The 20,425-nt window shown below is 45.9% G+C and overlaps 1 protein-coding gene across 4 annotated transcripts in view; it reads left to right on the top strand.

Moving 5' to 3' along the window:
- The first annotated feature begins 7,411 nt into the window (after positions 1–7,411).
- MYLK3 (myosin light chain kinase 3) overlaps positions 7,412–20,425 on the top strand; it is a 55,967-nt gene continuing 42,953 nt past the window's right edge. Inside the window, exon 1 of one of the 4 annotated variants that reach the window (XM_059045662.2) lies at positions 7,412–7,551. In XM_059045662.2, the coding sequence (XP_058901645.1) occupies positions 7,498–7,551 (54 nt within the window). In that variant the 5' untranslated portion in view covers positions 7,412–7,497. Of the gene's footprint in view, positions 7,552–12,682; positions 12,835–18,436; positions 19,087–20,425 lie in introns of those variants that run through there. The other 3 variants (XM_067020384.1, XM_059045661.2, XM_067020383.1) reach the window with 3 other exon arrangements.

The following is a 20,425-nucleotide window of genomic DNA, read 5'->3' as shown; positions in this document are numbered from 1 at the left end:
CTTTTGGCTATTGTGAATAATGCTGCTGGGAACATTAGTATACAAGTATCTACTTTCAGTTCTTTGGGGTATGTGCCTAGGAGTGGAATTGCTGGATCATATGGTAATTTTATGTTTAATTTTTGAGAAATCACCAAACTGTTTTACATAATGGCTGCACCATTTTACATTCCCACCAGCAATGCACAAAGGTGCCAAGTTCTCCACATCCTTACCAACACTTGTTTTTCTTCTTTTCTTTCTCTCTTCCTTCCTCCTTCAATTTTAAAAAAAATAGTACCCATTCTAATGGGTGTGAAGTGGTATCTCATTGTGGTTTTGATTTTTAATTCCCTAATGACTAGTGATATTGCACACTTTTTCATGTGCTTACTGGCTATTGTATATTTATTTACATCCTTTGCCCATTTTTGAATTGGGTTGTTTGGTTTTTGCAGGAGAGCTGTAAGCCCAAATCTATCTGTTCTTCAAAGATCTTCTGGGAGCTTAGATATTCATTTGGTATTTTATATTTAACATATCTAGAAAATGCTCCACAGAAAATTTTTCCATGTTTCTATGACAGTGGTGTGACATATGTGGCAGATCTTTCTTTGTAATAGATGAAGCAGACAGTGATTCCAAGTTGCTTCCCACATATCTGGACTGTTTTCAGTGTTCTCCTTTTGTTTCTATGTGGCAAACTTCCAGAAAAGAATGGTTGACTAGACTAATTGGAAGTGATTTGTGTGTGAGACTCCCAAGGCTCCAGTTATAGACCTGTTAAACTTCACTTTTCTTTGGGTTGGAAGATTTTATCTCAGTGAAATACAAAACATAAACAAAACAAACAAAAACACCTTCACTCTTTGGTTGCTAATTAGACTTGCAGATGAGAAATTCACTTTCTAAATTTCACACATCATTATTGAGAGAATCTGCTTCTGCTCCAACAAAGGCAGCTCTGACAAAAGTTTGCCAGGCGCTTCTTTTTTTTTTTTGACGTACGTGGGCCTCTCACCGCTGTGGCCTCTCCGGTTGCGGAGCACAGGCTCTGGACGCGCAGGCTCAGCGTCCATGGATCACAGGCCCAGCCGCTCCGCGGCATGTGGGATCCTCCCGGACCGGGGCACGAACCCGTGTTCCATGCATTGGCACGCGGAATCCCAACCACTGCGCCACCAGGGAAGCCCATGCCAGGCGCCTCTTTTAACTCAAAAGCTACAACCCAAGAGCTATATAAATTTGGTGCTAAATATATTGATAAATGTAACTAACTTCTGACCTTCATCAGGAAGCTCAGGGTTAAAAGTTTTAAGTGTGATTTTTGAGGCTGTAGAAATATAAAGCACACTTAAAAATGTCAAACATGTTTGTAACAAAAGAATCAGTTGAACACATCTGAGTACATTTGTTTATCTCTTTTATGGTAGTGCCAGCGTTTGAGTGCAAATAAAAGGAACAATAGAAAAGAACTACCATTTATGGAGTACTCACTATGTCCCAGGCACCATGCCAAATGCTTTCCATGTATGATTGTGTTTAATAATTACAAATCAGGAAAATGAAGCTCAAAGATTCAAGAAAGTTGTTCAGGTCACATACTTGGGAAGTGGCAGAGACTGGATACAAAGCCAGGTCAGTGTGACTCCAACTTCATAACAGAAATACAACATCTTGTTGGATGGAGGCGAAACAGGGAAATACATTTCAAATAGCTTAATATTATTGCGACTGGCTGAAGGCAGCATAGACATCATCTAGAAAATAGTAGGAGATTTAAGTAGACAGAACTTTTTTTAAAACTGTGTTGGGAATGTTACATAGAAATGCAGAAAGCCAGGCTTCCCTGGTGGCGCAGTGGTTAAGAATCCGCCTGCCAATGCAGGGGATATAGGTCCAAGCCCTGCTCCAGGAAGATCTCACATGCTGCGAAGCAACTAAACCCATGCGCCACAACTACTGAGCCTGTGCTCTAGAGCCCGTGAGCCACAAATACTGAGCCTGCGTGCCTAGAGCCTGTGCTTCACAACAAGAGAAGCCACCACAATGAGAAGGCTGTGCACCACAACAAAGAGAAGGCCCGCACGCAGCAGTGAAGACCCAACACAGCCAAAATAAAATTTAAAAAAAATGCAGAAAGCCAAGTGCTCATCTTAACCTTCCTGATTGATGCTGGTATCTTCTTTAAGTGTGTTGCAGTTTTTCTTTTCGTATTCAAATTTTGGATTAAAATATTTTGTTTACATCTTGATTGGCTTTTATATTGACTATTATGCTCTCTTCATTGGCCTTACCACCTTTTTCTGAACAAAATGCTAATTCAAAAGTTTCCTTTCCTAAGGATTCTTACCATGCCCCCATCTTTCAACTCTAATCCTCAACTGCTTCCCTAACCCTGTCTAATGGATTCCGTTTCTTCATCTGAGGTTTGAAAGTCTCCAGTTAATCTACCTTTGCCTATATTATACTTCTTGGTTCTTGAAAACCATACTTTTGGGACTTTTGTCTTATACTTTCTCACTTGTGGCCTTTTTGGTTTTTTTTGCTTTTTTCTACCCTGTCTTTTTGAATTTATGGGAATTCATGACCCTTCTCTGTAGGTTGAAACCTAAAGACTGTCTCCAGAATCTCTCTTACTAGACCAATTTTCAACTTTCTAGAATGGAAAAACCAGTTGTTTTGAATTGATCAGAAATCTACTCTTGGATCAGTCAGTCATGACCAGTTGAATAGGGACCAGAATCCCACAGTACATACATGGCTGCTGGGAGTCTACTGACTTTGTTAGGGGCTTTCCTGGAAAAGGCAGAATGTTTACTAGCCAGGTACTTATCCAAGAGGTGCCTTCTTCACTCTGTAGACCAGGACACTGGAAAAAGTTATGATATCCTTGTAAACAAGATGGAGAAACATGAGCTGAATCCTGGGGAATTGGGTGCAATTGTAAGTAACTGAACAATCACATCCAAAGAAGGTGTACTGATGTTAGCCTGAGGCAGCTCATTAGTGATGAGCTGAAATGCTCTGCTCACCCTGCCTGGATTTTAACGTTGCTTTCAGTGATTCAGATGAGCTATCCCTAGAATGCAAGTGCCCACAAGAACAGAGGCTATATGGCCCTGGCTTCCTTGGTGATATCAGGGCACATTAAGAAAGTGATAGCCATTTGCCATTTTCTGGCCACCCTCAACTCCCCTTCCTGAGCATACTACCCCTCAGTCATGATGGGAATCCCATTAGAGCTCCCCGGGAAATGAGTGATGCAAAGATGGGAAAATGGCTGGAGTTCACTCATCCCTCCCCTCCCACTCCCAGCCTTTACTCTATACTTTTCTCCTGGGACTCCATTTACTGAACCTTGGACTTTCGGATTTTATCTGTTCTTTCACATTTTCTCTCTTTTTATCCTATGCTCTAGGAGATTTCCTCTACTTTATGTTATGATTTATGAACATTTTATTTCTGCTATCATATTTTAAATCTCTAATTGCTTCTCTGATTATTCTTTTTTCAAATCAACATCTTCTTCATAAAAATCTTTCTTAAATCTCTTTGAGACTAGTTTTCTTCTATTCCCTGATTATTTTTGTTTTCACCAGAATTTGTTTTTCATGTTTATATATCTTGGTCTTTCTCTTTCAAGCTGCTGGATCTGCTAATATCTTGGTGGTCTTTGCTTGTCTGGTCATATTTAAGAAAGAAGGTCCATGCAATTGGAGTGACGTCTCTCCAGTGATAATTCTGACTGGGTGCTCTGGACATTAGGTGGGGGAGGTGAGTGGGAACTCATTTTTAGGCTGAGCCCACCTGATGGCTAGAATGAGAACTTTACTGTGAGACATAAAGTTGATGACTAAAAACCTTAGATTCTCCACTATGGAGAATTGTTTAATTTCTTTAAAGAAGAGCTATCAGGAACTTGTTTGTTTACTTTTGCCTGAGGATAAATGCCAGCTGCCTGTACTTACTGGGTATGAGGGAGGGACTGGAGGGTGGAAGCGGGTGGTGGAGAAAAGCAGGTAGGTACAGTTGATCCACCTTCAGAGCTTGCCCGGTTCTCCAGGCTAACTGGCAGCCCTCCTCTGCAGCCCTCATAGCTTGTCCCGGGCTGGCTGTCTAAGGCATCCTTTACCTATTAACCCTCTTCCATCAACTTTCTGGCTTCCAGGTATATGCTAACTATCTCATCCCCAAGTAATACCTCCTTACTCTGTTCTCCTTTGGGTATGCGTTTATTCCTTTGTGTACTTCTGTTCCTTTAGTACAAAGAGTCAAGGCAGAGAGAGCATGTCTGGTTCATTAATAAAAAGCAACAGTACACATTTACTGTTTATTATCCCTCAAATAATATTTCTGGCAAAAGAACTATAAATTAATGTAATGGTTACATTAAAATAAATAAATAATTTTTTATTGCTTAAAAAGTGTACAAGTAATATATAAAAACATGCTCCTTATACAAATGCAAATACAAAATCATGTAGACTATAAAGGGAAATTGGCTGTTCCCTTCTTTTTTTCCCCAACGCAATTCTGCTCTTTTCCTAGGAAGTAACTGCTGTTAATAACTAGGTATATATCTTTGACTATTGCTAATGTATTTATATATCTGTATCTGTTTGGTTATCAGGCTGTTTGTCTTTTTTATTTAGATAGATCAAGTTTTATATGTTGTTTTGTGAATTTTAACTCGACCATATGTCTTGGATAGCTTTTCACGGCAGTAGATGTAGAACTATCATTCTTTCCCCCACCAGTTGACATCTAAGTAGTTTGTAGTTTTTCTTTTTCAGAAAGGCAAAATCTATTCCTTTCCTGTTTCATTGTCCCTTAACATGCTTTCCACTCAAATTGAGAAATCCTTGTTATATCTGTAAAGAATCCCAGTGGATTAAACTGAAAAAACCTGACTGAATGAAATATAGCAAGTTGAACAGATCATAATATATGATAATATTTAGAGGTACAGTACTAAAACTTCTTTATTAAAATTCATATTATCCTACCCCAGTTAATGAATGGAACAGAATCAGATCACATTTATTTTGATCAGAGTTAAGGAGGCAAACCAGCTTACGTGTCATCTCTCAAACATACTAATAACAAATGCCCAGGTTTAAAACGTTCTTGTTTTTTTCCTACTGTTCTTTTCCTACTATTTCCTGCCTTTTTTCTTAGTTTATTCACCATGCTCTAAGCCCTTGATTTATTGCTCATTCTTTTTGTTACAGGTCTTGAAACTGGAATCAGTTTAACCTCAAGAGAATCATCAGAGTGTTAATTTCCAAATGAATCCTCTTTCTAACAATGATAAGAATATCTATGACGAAAATACACATTTTGGGGACCCAGATCCACACCAGCCCTGGAGAAAGGTCACATTCTCCACTTTTGAAGAGCAGAAATCCTTCTGCATGGCCAGTTCTGACAGGTCCTTATGTTGTTACACACCAAAAGGTTTTGAGAGTTCTATGCTTGGTTAGCCCTGACTTTCTTGGCTCTGTGGCAGAATGACCGCCCCTCCCACCCTCACGCAGGTTTTCACATTTCTTCATCTATAGAAACCTGGTGCTCCCTGGCCTCCCCTCTGTAAGGTTGGATCAGAACTCCAGCTTACACTCTGCTTTTAACAAATTCACCAAGCACTAAACTATGCTTAGGCACTGTTGTATTGGGCATTTCACATTCATTATCTCATTTAATCCTCAAAACAATCCCACATATTAGCTTTAGAGAGGTTAAGGTACTTGCTTAAAGTCACACAGTAAGTGGTAGAGCTGGGCTTCAAACCTGGGCTTGCCTAGCACCAAAGCTTGAGCTCTGACCTCTGTGCTACACATTCACCACTCAGCCAATGAACCCTCATGAGCTCCTGAGAAGAGATACTTGAAGGCTCTTGAGTGGCTGGGAGGCTAGATGATGGCCCCCCCCCTAAAGGTATTCACCTCCTCATCCCTGGAACCTGTGAATGTTACTTTATATGGTGAAAAAGGACTTTGCAAATGTGATTAAGTTAAGAACCTTGAGATGGGAAGATTATCCTGTACTATCCAGGTGGGATCTAAATACAGTCACATATATCATCATAAAAGGGGGGCAGGGGATCTGACACACACACAGAAGAGTTGGTAAGGCAGTGTGATCGTGGAGGAGGAGACTGCAGTGATCGGCCACAAACCAAGAAATGCCAGCTGCTACCAGAAGCTGGAAAAGGCAAGGAATGATTTTCACCTGGAGCCTCCGGAGAAAGCACAGCCCTGCTGACACCTGGTTTGGCCCAGTGATACTGGTTTCAGACTTCTGGCCGTCAGAACTGTGAGAGAATATGTTTATGTTGTTTTAAGCCACTAAGTTTGTGGTAATTTGTTATGTCAATCACAGGTGACTTTGTGATCTCTCTAGGTCAGTTTCCTTATCTGTAAAATGAGGATATTAGTGGTAATACCTAGAATTAAAAATAAAATGTTAAGTGCTAGCATTTACCTAGCACAAGGCAGATGCTCCACAGAGCTATTATCACTCACAGCGTCTGAGAGGAATATGTATGGGGTGCTTTGGGAGCATATGGGAAGGAAGGGAAATTAACCCAGCCTCTAGTTCATAAATGCACATGACCACCCAGTAAGGTTAACAAAGAAGTTGAAATTAATTAAAAGTGACAGTATATGGCATTTATTGACCAAATGACAGGGAGTTCACAAAACAATCTCCACCCTTAATTTCTAAGAGTGACTGCAACCACCAGAGAAACTTTTTAGGTGGTAACTCATTACGTCGTGGATGCCCCAGCGACTTTATTTTTCTGGAGGTGACTCTGAATGGTCATTCCAGGACACATTAATTAATGAACCATAAAAATAAACACTGCAACTGGAAACTGGAAGTGTAAATTCAGTTGCCTATTAGGAATGTAATCTGTGACCATCACACTTTGTCCTTAAAAATGATGAGAGGGGGCTGGACTTATCTAGGGGCCTGGTTCCCAGGCATGTAAGGATTATTTCTCCCTGAGGGCTGCACTGAAGCCAGGCCAGAGAGTTTGAGCTGTTCCCATTTGTTCATCCAGCTCCTGGAGAGTCGTCATTGCCTTCATTATGGATTGCTCTGGGCTAGTGATGGAAGAGTTAGCAGGGTGGCCTGGAGTGGCTCTTAGCAGGCTGGTGCCAGCTGACACATGCCACTTAGGTTTCCAAGGAGCCAAGCTGTCCCCACTCATGCATGGCTGATGCACTTGTGGCTAAATGCGGTGCCACCAGGGCCCCGGGCCAGATTCAGGGCAGGAAATAGAATGCCATCTCCATCACCAGGGAAACAATGGCCTGCGTGCATGATTTAAACCAGGGCCAACAAGAAAGCTCAAAGGCAGGGTCAGAAGAGGAAGGGAGACCAGAGGGTGGCTTGCATGGATTTTGTCTTGGGTTATAACTGTTGACAAGCCACTTAGCTGCCCCCATGTTTAAATTTATCTGCATATAAGATGGAGGTAACAATATTTACGCATCTCACTGGGGACTTATGAAAACAACATTTCTGACAGACCACTCAGGATCCATGGATGGAAGGTGGTATGTAAGTGCAGATGGTAAACTTACTGTGTGTGTGTGTTTTCAGCAGGTGCATTAGGGGCATGTAGACTCTCTGGAAAACACATTTAGAGTTTGACCAAAAGCAAACAATAATAAAAACTAACAATTTTAAGTGCATGGATTTGTCTTTGGTTTTGTGCAGGTTTGGGGGAATTGCATATGTAATTCAGACTTCAAGACTGTTTTCAAACATTGCCGTGATTAGTAATACTATGGCTCAAATCATTTGAGAATGCTGTGGTTGTTGATTGTTTCCAAATGTTTGCCAACTTTGCTCTAAAAAATTCCCAAGTTAATTCTCCTGTATAGTTTATGAGTTGCACGTGGAGTCTGGAACGTTTGTTCCCAAGTTGGAAGGGGGCAAAAATCTGTTTAAAAAACAAAGTGCAAAGAGGAATCTGTTGCTCTATCTCCTGGAGGTCTGCTATTTCTGAGGAGTCCTGAGTCTGTTACATATACATTTGTTCTGTTCATTTAAGGTTAAGCAATTGACCTCTGACCTCCCTATAAGGTCATTAAATGCCGCTTTCTTTCAGCTGGGTTCCTGAGGGAGTCTGTACTCTGTTCTTGGTTAATTAAACCTTTCTCTGGTGCATATTTTCTGTCTAGAATAATTCTTGTGGGTCCAGGTGAATGGTGACTATTATAGAAAAACAAACTTGTTTAATAACACAAATAATACACTTAAAAATTAGAATAATTATATAAATGAAATATAGAGAAGAAAGATCATCTGCAATTCTCTCATGCAGAATTAACCATACAGGCATATATATATATATATATATATATATATATATATATATATATTTTTTTTTTTTTTTTTTTTTTTTTTTTTTTAAACAAATATGGGATTCTAATGTAGGTACTTGCTGTTTTGCGACCTGCTGTTGGGCTGAAGCCTTCACCTATTGGATCTGAGTGGAACACCACAGATCCTTAGAGTGACTGGCCTACAGTGGGGAGAGGTCCTGCTTCTGTTTCGAGCATGGGGGTGGTGGAAGGAGGGCCTTAGAGCTTCAGTCAGCACTTGCGAAAGGAGTTTCAAAGACTTGTTCTCTCAGATGTCACTCCACTTCCTTAGCGCTTCCGTGTTTTGGCAACAGCATACATCCCAGAACTGGTAAACACTTGCTGATTTTAGCGTCTGTGCATTTGCATTCTGCTGTCAGATACATCGGCTCCCCCTTCCTCCCTTTTCTTCATACTAACAGAGCTTGATTAAGGCATGGTTTATATGCAGCACAATGCACAAATCTTATAGCCTTTTGAATTGAATACTGCACACCTGTATGCACACAGGCATGATCCAATGTAACCACCACCCGGGAGGATATAAAACGTCTCCAACATCCCAGAAGTGGCTTTGTGTCCCCTCTGAGTCAATCCCTCCTACCCCTAGGTAATCATTCCGTCCATCCCTAGATACTAATTTTATCATGTTATTTCCCACCTAAAAACATTCCACAGGATTGTTGCCCCTTTATCTTGCTCCTTTGGGTCCAAATGTCTCTGTTTGACTTTCCAGGTCCACTTTCTTAAGCGTCCTGCCTGCTGAATCATTTGGGCCTCCAGTGACACCTCCTGGCCTGAGGCCAGTCTCTGCACTGTCACTTCCATCTGCCAGGCTCCACCTGGAGCTTTGTTCACTCTGTGCCCTCACCTTTCCCTGGCCTCCCCGACCCTCACCCATCCTTCAAGGCTCAGCCCAAGTCCTGTTTCTGGCAAAGTCCTTCCACTTTGCCAAAATTTTTTCCAATTTCTTTACCTCCCTCTTACACCCTGTATCGGTTGACATCAAGTGACTGAGTTTCTGCAAAGACTTGGGGCCATGGGAGGTAGGCTACTCTGCCATTCCTACTTATGATTCCCCAGGACCATCCACATGTGGCAGCACACAGTTTTCCAAACCCTCCGTTCTTTTCTCACCCGTTCTCTCGCATCGTGGGACTTGCCCAGGTCTGCAGCGCCCCAACCCCAGGCCCTGCTCCCTGTCTATCTCTCCCCGTCTTTTCTTCCCCTTCTTGGTCCTTTGCTACCCAGATCACTAAATTGTCTCCTCCAGACCTCAGATTCCACCTCTTCTTCAGATCTGACACCAAAAATCCTGAGACCAGGCTCTCCTCAGAGGGTGGGGATAAAATGTGGGGAGAGAATTTGAGCAGATGATGATGGAATTTTTTTCTCAGATACGAGAGGGCTGGAAACACTGGTGCATCATATAATTTTGCCCCATCCCACCCACATCCTTTGCACCCAGCAGTTAGTGGCTGTCCCACCTTCTCTGTTGTTCCAGTGTGTTAACTTTGCTCCCACCCAGACTTCCTGAGTTTGCCATGGCACAAGCAGAGTTCTGAGCTCACAAGAGTCAGCACAATCAAGGGTTTTTTTTTTTTTTTTTTTTTTTTTTTTTTTGCGGTATGCGGGCCTCTCACTGCTGTGGCCTCTCCCGTTGCGGAGCACAGGCTCTGGACGCGCAGGCCCAGCAGCCATGGCTCACGGGCCTAGTTGCTCCGCGGCATGTGGGATCTTCCCGGACCAGGGCACGAACCCATGTCCCCTGCATCGGCAGGCGGACTCCCAACCACTGCGCCACCGGGGAAGCCCAATCAAGGGGTTTAAGTAAGATATTGCAGCTAAAGGGCTTAGCACAGGTCTGCCGTGGTCAGGCTCAGAGCTAATACCAAAAGCCTGCAACCCCTTCTCTGATTCCTATCATGTCAGATGTGTTGGGGATCCCAAAGTGATTGTGATTGTGTGTGAGTGTGTGTGTGTGGTCAGAAATCCTACCTACTACAGTGAACACAGTTCCTGGGGCCAAGACCAGCTCTGCACTGCCTCTCCCTGGGACCCTCAGTCTCTTCATGAGTAAAATAAGATTCATAATTCATGCACCTCCGATGAGCGTAAGTAGAGCACACATCAAAGCACTCTGCAAGTGGGTCCACCCTGCCAGTGTGAGCCGGTAGAAGGACAGGCAATACAATGTGTTGGCAAGAAACTGGTTGGCCTAGTTCCAACTTGCAAATATAATTGTGTTTCTGAATTGGCAGCTGGCAAATGCAGCCCCCCAGAGACAAAGTCGGGCTCTAGACAAAATGTTTCAGTTAGACTCCTTCAGTGGTAACCAGACTCAGAGTCTGGCTGCCTGCACTGATATACAGGTTCTTACTCTGACTTTGGAAAATGGCTTCGTCATTCCAAGCCTCAGTTGACTTGTCTGTGAAATGGGGATAATAGTCTCTTCCTCTTAGAATTGTTGAGAGGGGCAAAAGTAATTTATGTGAAGATATAGCACAGTGCCTGACACATAGAAACGCTCGATGAATATTAGTGCTTTTATTATTTCCTAATAAGTGTTGCTCTGTACATGTTTAATGAATGAATAGCTGCTAGTGTGGATTTGGCTTATGAGGGTGTTTTTTGTTCTTCTCTGGTATTTTCAGGCTGATTCCATCTGACCGTGCTTGGCTGGGAACAATTTTGACTAGGTATGTGGGAAAGGAAATGACAAAATTAAAAGGCTTCAGCCAGGGGTAAGAATGCTGACTATAGAAGACTGTGAGATCCTGGGAGCAAACCCACTAGCCACCTGAGAGCTAACACGGGACTTCCCTGAGGCCCAGGCCAGTCAAGCAGCTGTCATTTCCCTCTCTGCTTCTCCAGAGAGGCCAACTTGACTTTGGTTTTATTCCCAAGCACATTTCATGGATTCATCCTGGCAGGACTGTGGCTATCTTTCTGGATAGCCAGATGAGATAAGCTGTAGATGTTTTTCTACGAAAGAATAAGCAACCAATATAGTATCTGGGGGTCCCTGCCCTGTGGCCCCCTCCTCATCTCCTCAGACAGCTGTCAGAGCTGAGCTTGTGGGCAGAGGCCTATTTCATGACACACACACCCTTCTGAAACCCAGAGAGCAGGGTGGAGAGTTCCATGGCCACTCTGAGGGCAACAGTTTTGTTATTTGGTCCTGCCTTTGCCTTTGACTTACTATGTGACCTTCAGAAAGTCCCTTCCCCTCTCCAGACCTCAGACTCTCCATCTACAAAATGGGGGAGTTGACCCTTACAGTCTCTGAAGTCCTCACTGTCTCTGAAAGTGGCAGAGTGCTGTGAGTTATCAACCTGGGTTGGAATTCTGGCTCCACTGTTTTCTGACTTCGTGGCCTTGGGTACGCCACTTAAGTTTTTTAGATTGATCCCCCTCTGTAAAATGGGGATGATAAATAGTAATCTACCCTATAGGGTTGTAGCAAGGTTTAAATAAGACACGTATGGCTAAAAAAAAAAAAAAAAAAAGACACATGCAGCTAAAGTGCTTAGCGCAGGATCTGCCCACGGTCAGGTTCAGCAAAGCAAGCCAGTATCAGAAGCCTGCAGCCCCTTCTCTGATTCCTGTCAGCCAGGCCAGGTGAGTTGGGGCCCTGGAGTGATATGCGCTTGTTTCCCTCTGTCTGTCTGTGGACATGTGCCAGTGTATGTGGAGGGCTTGGCCTCCCCCAGGGCACTCTGGGAAGATCTGTCCAGGGAGCCTCCCTGAGGGCACCAGCTGAGTTGGAGCAGGTGTCTCATTCAGCAGAAGAGGCAGGTCACATCCTTCCCCTCACTGCAGCATGCCTCAGTCTTTGGGGCTCTAGATATCTTCATTGTTTCCTGAGCAGTTTTCCTTGAAGAGGCAATAGCTGGTTCCTCCCCGCCTGGAGGTAACTAACCAGGTTCCCAGCCAGGGTGCAAGCATCCCCTGAAGCAACCTGTTCTATTGCTGCTGAGGGCTTTGCTCTGTCTTGGAGGGCTGCCTGAAGGCAAGGAGCCTCAGCTCTTCTCCTGGGCCCCTGGGTTTTGAACTCAGGTCAGCTCTGTCCTAGGACTCCCTCCCTTCTTTCTTCTCTCCTTGGACCACGTGGTGTTAGTTTCACACTGGACACTCCGCTAAGTGATGCAGGAAGTAGGCCCCCAGGGAGGCAGATACCGCCCAGCAAAGCAGATAACCAAGTGAAACCTCTGGATGCCTCTGGGGCCTGGGGCAGGCTCAGTGATAAGTGGAAATGCCAGGCTTATCGCTGGGGGCCGAGTTCTAGAGAAGCTATCCTGGCCGGCCCACCTCTTTCCCAGGCCTCCGGGCAGTCGGGCATCTCCAGGCAGAGTAAACACTGGGTTGGCACAGCCGCAGCAGCAGGACGGGGTTACTGTGCCCCACTCTGGCACTTCGCAGTCCCAGCGCCAGAGGCCAGTAGCGGGCGTCGGATGACACCCAGATATTTGAGGTAAGTAGGCAGGTCTGCTTTGAAGTAGGAGCCCGAGGAAGCATTGTTAGGTTCATGGGACTAAGGGAATCTCGGTGACAATTGTCCCCCCCGATCTGGGTCCTCTTGGACCAAGAAGCTCCATCAGCAGGAAGCTTTGGTTGATGGGTGCAGCCCGGGGATGGTCAGCGCAGGCCTTTCCCGACGAACATGCCATATAGCGGGCAGAGGAGGCTGAGGGGCAGCTAACCCCGAAGTTGTCCACGTTGAAGCCTGCGAGACTTTCTGAGGTTCTGTTTCAGCTCTGGTTTCCTTCCAGGAGTAAGTGCAGCTTCGTGGAGGATGCGTTTGCCCTTTCTGAGCGCACATCAGCTAATGGTGCATGTGGGGAGGTGGCCTGGGCCAGGCCCGGTGGCTGGGGAAGCTGATTTAAGACTGGAAAGATACCCCCTCATCCTCCTGCCCCCACCGCACAATGAGGGGACTGAGTACACTGCCATCCTTGTTGGCTGACTTTCTGGGGTGGGATGGGTGTGGTGAGGGGACGTGAGTTCCAATCTCTACGTTTTCATGTACTTTACCATGTGCCAGGTGCTGTGCTAAGTGTTTTACTTATCCAAATGCTCCAATATCCCTGAGGTTATTGCACTGTTATGAGCCCCTTTTACAAATGAGGAAAGCTGTGTTCGGGGAGATTAAGTTCCAGGTACACAGCTGGCCCCTACAGGCACTTAGGTATGAAAGTAGGTAAGCACCCCTTTCCTCAAGATACGTGGCCTCTGTCTCTCAGAAAACTGTCATGATGTTTGATTTTCTTAGAACAAGACCTTTCACTGCCTTGCGCTGCCACGCTTGTTATAAATCCACAAGCCTACACAGTCGACCGCATGTCAGTCTCCCCCTCAGATGTTGTGCCCTTGAGTTTTGCAAAACCTGCTTCCCATCCTGCTCCCCAGCCGCAAACACACTGAAGTCTTTGAGATGTTTTTCCTGGTGTTCGCCTCCAATTCTCTCCTCATCAATTTTGTTCATTATCTATGGACTTCCTCTTAAGAGAAATGAAGATTTAGCTCTCCCCATTTTCCCTTCACAACTCTTGTAATACATATATCACTGTTTTTTTTTTTTTTTTGCGGTACGCGGACCTCTCACTGTTATGGCCTCTCCCGTTGCGGAGCACAGGCTCCGGACGTGCAGGCTCAGCAGCCATGGCTCAAGGGCCCAGCCGCTCCGCGGCATGTGGGATCTTCCCGGACCGGGGCACGAACCCGTGTCCCCTGCATCGGCAGGCGGACTCTCAACCATTGCACCACCGGGAAAGCCCCATATATCACTGTTTTAACTTAATAAAGTATTTACTTTATTATGGCATAAAGTTATATAATAATATAATGTAATATTATATAAATATTATTCACCCAAAATTCAATCGTGTACTTTAATTTCATTCTTTCCTGAACTCTGATTTTCTCGGAGTCTCTGATTCCTTTTGTTCCCCTTTCGTCCCGTTGCCAGCATCATACTGATGGCTAACATTTGAGCACTCACTGTGTGCCAAGCTCTGTTCCAGGCGCCTTGCAAGCATTCCCAAGTGAACCTGCTGACAACTCCATGAAGTGTGTGCATTGTTATTATGTTACAGCCCAGGAAGTACAGACTCAGAGAGGTTAAATAAACTGGCTCATGATTCTGCCTAAAAACTGGCAGAGGCAGGAGTTAAATCCCGTTGGTCTGACCCTAGGCCCCATGCTCTTAATATTTTACTACATGTCTTTAAGTATATTATATTGTATACTGTTTTTTTCCCCCTGAAGTCCTCCCTTTTGGGGACTCTCCATCTTCCTGCTTCAACTTTGGGCCTAGGTTGAAGCTGTTGTTTCATGGAGCTCTGTTTTTTTGTTGTTGTTGTTGTTTAGTCCCTGGTTTTGCTGGTGTTTATCCTCCAAGCAGCTTCCTTAGAAAGGGGGCATACGTTTTTTTACATCTTGGAAAGTCTTAAAACTCTTAATTCTGTCTTCTGACAATGGTGCAATGTCTTCAAAATTCTAATTCTCTCTCATCTAGAATTTTACATACAACCTAACTGTCTTGCCGCAACCTGTTGTTTTTAGGATGAGAAGTCTGATGTCATTCTGATCCCAGTTCTCTGATATGTGATTTTTTTTTTCTTTTAAATTTCAGGGAGCTATTATAATCTTCTCTTTATTTCTCTGTTCTAAAATTGCATAATGTCTTCAGTATTTCTTTGATAAATTCCTTCCCTCTTTCTTTCATTTCTCCTCCTGAACTCTAGTTAATTAGATGTAGGACCAGCTGGATCCACTGTCTCTCTTTCTTATCTTTTCTCTCCTAATGTATACATCTTCATCTTTCAGTTCTGTTTTCTGGAATATTATCTTAACCTTGTTTTCGAATCCCTATATTGGATTTTTAAATGTTAACATTCGTATTTATAAAAGACCTCTCTTTTATTCTATGTTTGTTCTTTTTCCATAACACCCTCTTCTTTTCTAATGGATGGAACAGTCTTTCACACTTTTCTGTGGTTACTAATGAGAACCTTTTTAAAAAACTTTCCTCTGTTTCTTGTTTTCTTTGTTTCTGCCACAATTATATTTCTGTTTATTTGTTCTGAGCTCCCCTTTTCATCTTGGGGGCTTTCTTTGAATACCTGGTGATCCTTTTTTTCTGTGCATATTTCAGAATAAGTCACAAAAACCTGGGTGGGTGGTTGAGGCTTGTTGACTGATTGGCTTTGCTGAGGATCAGATGGGGAGCTCCGAAGGGACCCCAAAGCCAGTGCATAGAATGTGGACAGCTCCATCTCTCCAGAAACAGATCTCTGATCTGCAGGGAGGGTGGGGAAGGAGGAGAGCCACAGCTTTGGATGGACTCCTCAGCCTTGCATTTCTTCTCCCCTCTTCCTCCACCTAGGGTCTCAGGGTCCACAGGCCTCTCTGGGGTTTTTCAGGGAAAGCTGGCTGTCACCAGAAAGGCGAGGGAGGAGTCTTGGGATTCAGCACACGCTGACTGCAGCCTACGGCAAACAGAGGTCAGCCTGTGTTTTTCCGGGAGTGGATCAGCTGCCAGTCCTCAGCCAGGAAGGATGAGGTGTCATTGTACTTGCTACTCTGTGTCCATCCAGCTTGGCTGCCTTTTCTCTGGTCTGAGTTCTCTTGACTTGGTGGGTGGAGTGCCTCCCCCATCCTCTGGGCAGGCGGCATTGCCCAAAAGGAATTGCCCATGGCTCTTGCTGTGCCCTCTAAATCAGGGAGTTGGAGAGAAGCCATGCACCAGCCCTCAGAGAACCCATGTGCTCATAAACTCATGTCTTCTGGAGGCTGAGAAATGAAAGGGGTTCAAAGCTGGTTTTCCTGGCTGCTCCTTTTCATCAAAGAGGCCTAAGGACTTGTCCTGTTGGCATATTCTGAGCTTTCTCCCAAAGGGTCCCAGAGCTTGCTTCTGGGAATTGTCAGGGCTTCCTGATCTCTGCTCATTTGATTGTTCTGGGAAATCTGGACTGCAGCCTCCTCCTTCCACATTTCTCACGGTGGTCAGCCAGCCTCCGGCTCCTGCTGGAGCCTCCTTTATTCATTCCTTCCATATAGTTGCTTTGAATACCTATGTGCCAGGCACGTTGGTGCGCTGGGGATCAAGGCAAGCCAGAGGGGCACTGTTCTGGCCTCAGGGGCCTTCAAGGTGGTTCTGTAACAGTGTATGACGCAGCAGACATGTTTGCAGTAAACCAGCTGCCTTGCAATTACTTGTGCTGAAGGGAGACCTGGGGCAAATACTTTTGTAATTTAAATAATTAGCTTTTGATATAAATAGGTGTCTGGGACATTTATTTGTGTCCTTTGTGTTCATCTAGACTTTCAGGATATCTTTCCAGGCTTTATTAACCCAGGACTTGCCTGGAGGCAGGCTGCTCTGAAACTCTCTAGAGCAGCGGTCATAGTGAAGCCAAGGATTGGTGGGAACTGTCTCCCAGAGACAGCATCTGTCTCTTTAGACTGTGGGGACTCCCTTTCACAAAGATTATCAGCACCTATTGTAGGACAGACGTTGTACTGGGTGTTAGACTTCCAGAGATTTCTCTAGGCGGACACTTCCCAAAGTTTGATCCAGGGAACTGTAGTTCCACAGGGAAGTATTAAGCAGGAATTACGGAGGAAGAAGTAAGTCCCTACCCAGGTGCTGGTTTCTTTCTGTGGCAGGTGAGGTCCTGCTGAGGGTGAATCCCCAGGAGAGACTGGAGCCTGGTGTGTCCCAAATTTCTTTTTCCAATGAGAGTTTATCTGTGTGTTTTAAATCACAGTAAATGTAACAGACCAGTGCCTTTTTGAGCATACTCTGGGCCCTTCCATCAATGACACGCAGTCTGTGCTCCCAGAAATGGGTCTGGATTTCTGCATGGGCTGCTAAGGGCAGCTGTCCTGACAGAGGGTGAGTGGCGAGGGGTTTGTGGTCAAGCTGTGTTTACCACTCACCTACAGCTTAAAACAGCAAAACGATCCCAAGGTGTTTTTAGATGTCAGAGTTCCAGGTTAAATTTATTATCATAATTGCTTTTATTCAGAAGGAGGGGGTCTAGGGGGATGCTAACACTCACCTCCCTGGTGCCATCTTCACCAGAGCTGTGCTGTCCTCAGGAGATCGTGTGCCGGGGCCACCTTGGACAGAGTCCCTCTCTGGCCTTGTTTTCTCTCTCTGAGGGCTTGGATGCAAGTGGTGTCAGTGGACTGTTCCGTGGCAGCCTTGGGCTCCGTGGTGCCCCCTCACACCCCACCTTAGCGTCAGCCTGAGCGTGTCCCTTTGTCTGGTATATTTATTGTGGCTTCTGTAAAAGTTTCATTTGAACCAAGTGTTTCTGAGGCTAAAATATTTGGAAACCACAGGAAACGCAGGCCCCCTTGCTCTCTAGGGCCTTATTGTGCCTGTTTCAGTTTAGAGACTGGGTGCCGGATGCCTGTGTGGTCATCCTTGGGGGAGAAGGGGGTCACTGGCAAATGGTCCCCGGAGGGCTCTGCAAGGAACATGACCTGCGGGATGATACTCGGTGCGTAATCTAGGCCACTGTTCCTCACTTCTATTTTTAGGTACAAGTGACTAGTGACTGGGGGCCCCATGTGGGGAGGGACCTGCTGACTCACCCCAGAGCAGACTAAACACCTTTGGGGCATCAGCAAAGTAGGGGAACCAAAATTTTGTTTTTAATTTGCAGAAGCATCAAATTTTTTCATCATGGCAAAATCAGAGCTTCGTTGAATGGCCTCACATTTCCTTCTGTTTTGGTCTAGCTTCTTATTGTGAAGTGGATGTGTATGTGATGGGTGGGACCCATCTGCTTCTCAGTGCTTTGGACCTCTAAAGCCCTTACTCTGCCCTGGTGTCCCTGAGGCCCCCTCGTAGTAGAGTCCAGCTATCAGGATGTTGTTACCTAAAGGATCCCTTTTCTTCTAACCTTTAGTTTCAGCTACACGAACTCTGCCTGCCCTGGGCAGATTCTTAACATATTTGCCCATCAGCAGCCTCTCAGAGAGGAATGTTAAATGCTGCCGTGATGTCAAAGGGGCCCCCAAGGGGAAGGGCCTGGCCCAAGCCCAGCCTGTCACTCATGGCCACAGCAGAGTGGGAGATAAGCAAAGGCAACGGCTCGGAGAGAGTCTGGTCCTCTGGGCGCCCTGAACAACCCAGGTGAGCCTTAGCTAAAGAACAATGAACTTCCAGACACCACTGACCAAGTGAAAGCCAGAGGTCTGCGGCTCTTCCGATTTCTCACCCTTGGCAATCTTCATCAGGATGTCAGGAGTCCCCAAGGAGAGTTTGCCGGGGCTGCCGGGGCTGGGCAAGGCCTGCTTAACCACCATGGACCAAAAGCTTAACATGCTGGATGAGAAGGTTGACAAACTCTTAAATTTCCAAGAGGACGTCATGGAGAAACTGCAATGCGTGTACCGAGGCATGGGCCACCTGGAGCAAGGCCTGCACCGGCTGGAGGCCTCCTGTATTCTGGGCCCAGCTGGGGCCGACCGCACTCCCCCCGCTGACATGCAGGCTGGGTGGCCGGAGGTCCTGGAGCTGGTGAGGGCCGGGCGGCAGGATGTCGCCCAGCAGGGCGCCAGGCTAGAAGCCCTCTTCCGGATGGTGGTGGCTGTGGACAAGGCCATAGCTTTATTGGGGGCCGTGCTCCAGAACTCGAAGGTGGTGGATTTTATCATGCAAGGGAGTGTCCCCTGGAGGAAGGGAAGTCTGGCCGAAGGCCCTGCGGAGGTTGGTTCCTGCTGCCCTGTCCCGGTGCCCTTCTGGCTGGAAGGGAGGCTCGGGGCCCTGGTGGGGAGAGCAGACAGGAAGCTAGTCTTAGGAGACCTGGAGAGCTATTGTCCCCTCTTGTGCCTCCTGCGTGACCTGTTGATGGGAACAAGGAGAGATGGAAGCTTAAAGACCTTAGGTGGATTTCCAGACAGGGCAGGACAGGTGGATTTCTCCCAGGGAAAGGGAGAGGCAGTGCCTCTGTGGGGCCCTGGGCTGTGCAGGGAACCTAGAAGTGGGGGGACAAATGAGCCATTAGGGAGAGGAGGGCAGTTACACTTCTTTGACATCCCAGGAACTTCTTTTCTCCTTACACCTGGGGTGGGAGAGAGGTGGGGAGCGCTCAGTTTACCCTGACAGAGCCCCCTTCAGAAACCCAAACCTCCCTCTCTTCCTGTCCCCAGCCTTGCATTGCGCTCTGTCCCCGAGTGGGCGGAGTGTGCAGCTGCCTGTGGGGAGATGAGTGTTGACAGTGACCCAGGGGGGACACAGGCCAGAGCCGGAGCCTGGGGGTGGAGTGTGGCATTTCTGGGCGCGGCTGTTCCCAAGGGTTGCATAATCAGACCCACTCGCTAATGGAAGCTTGGCTGGAGTGTGTGTGTGTGTGTGTGTGTGTGTGTGTGTGTGTGTGTGTGTGTGTGTGTGTGTGTGGTGTGTGTGTAGAGGCAACACTGGGAACAGCAAGGGTAATCCACCTAGCAACACTCAGATGGCCTAGAGCCACCCTTTCAGATCTCTGCAGCTTCCCCCCAGCATGGAGTCTGTGCTTAAACTCTGTCAGCGACTGAGGCTTTCAAGAGCAAGGCTGCAGGAGTTTGCCTTCCCTCCCCTTCCCCAGCCAGGCCAGAACTCGCTCTGCAGATCCCTTCCCCTCCCCGGCCAGCTGCTTCCCCAGAGCTGGCCCCTCCCACCCCAGCTCCGTGCTTTCTGCACCTCCCCTGAGAGTCAGGCCTGCAGGGAAGATGTGACCTTCTGCTCTTGACAATGATAACCAACCTCAGCTTTAAAACAGAAAATAAATCTAATTTATGCTCACGGTAAAAAAACATTCTCCCTCCTACCGCAATCCCCCCAGGCCCCGGGACAACCGTCCTCCCCAGACAATCATAGGAACCAGTCTCCTGTGAAACCTTCCAGATAGAGTCTGTTTATCTACAAGCACATTGGTATACACACCACCCTCTTTGTTTTGTTTTGTTTTGTTTTAACTCAAATATTATTCACATTGTACTGGCCTGGATTTTTTTTAACTTAATATATTTGGGGCATTGTTTCATATTTATAGCTAGAAAGCTTCCTC

Source organism: Kogia breviceps, chromosome 18, assembly GCF_026419965.1.
Source record: "Kogia breviceps isolate mKogBre1 chromosome 18, mKogBre1 haplotype 1, whole genome shotgun sequence".
In the NCBI taxonomy this organism is placed as follows: Eukaryota; Metazoa; Chordata; class Mammalia; order Artiodactyla; family Physeteridae; genus Kogia; species Kogia breviceps.
The sequence above is the reverse complement of the archived record's forward strand: the minus strand, read 5'-3'. Positions and strand labels throughout refer to the sequence as shown.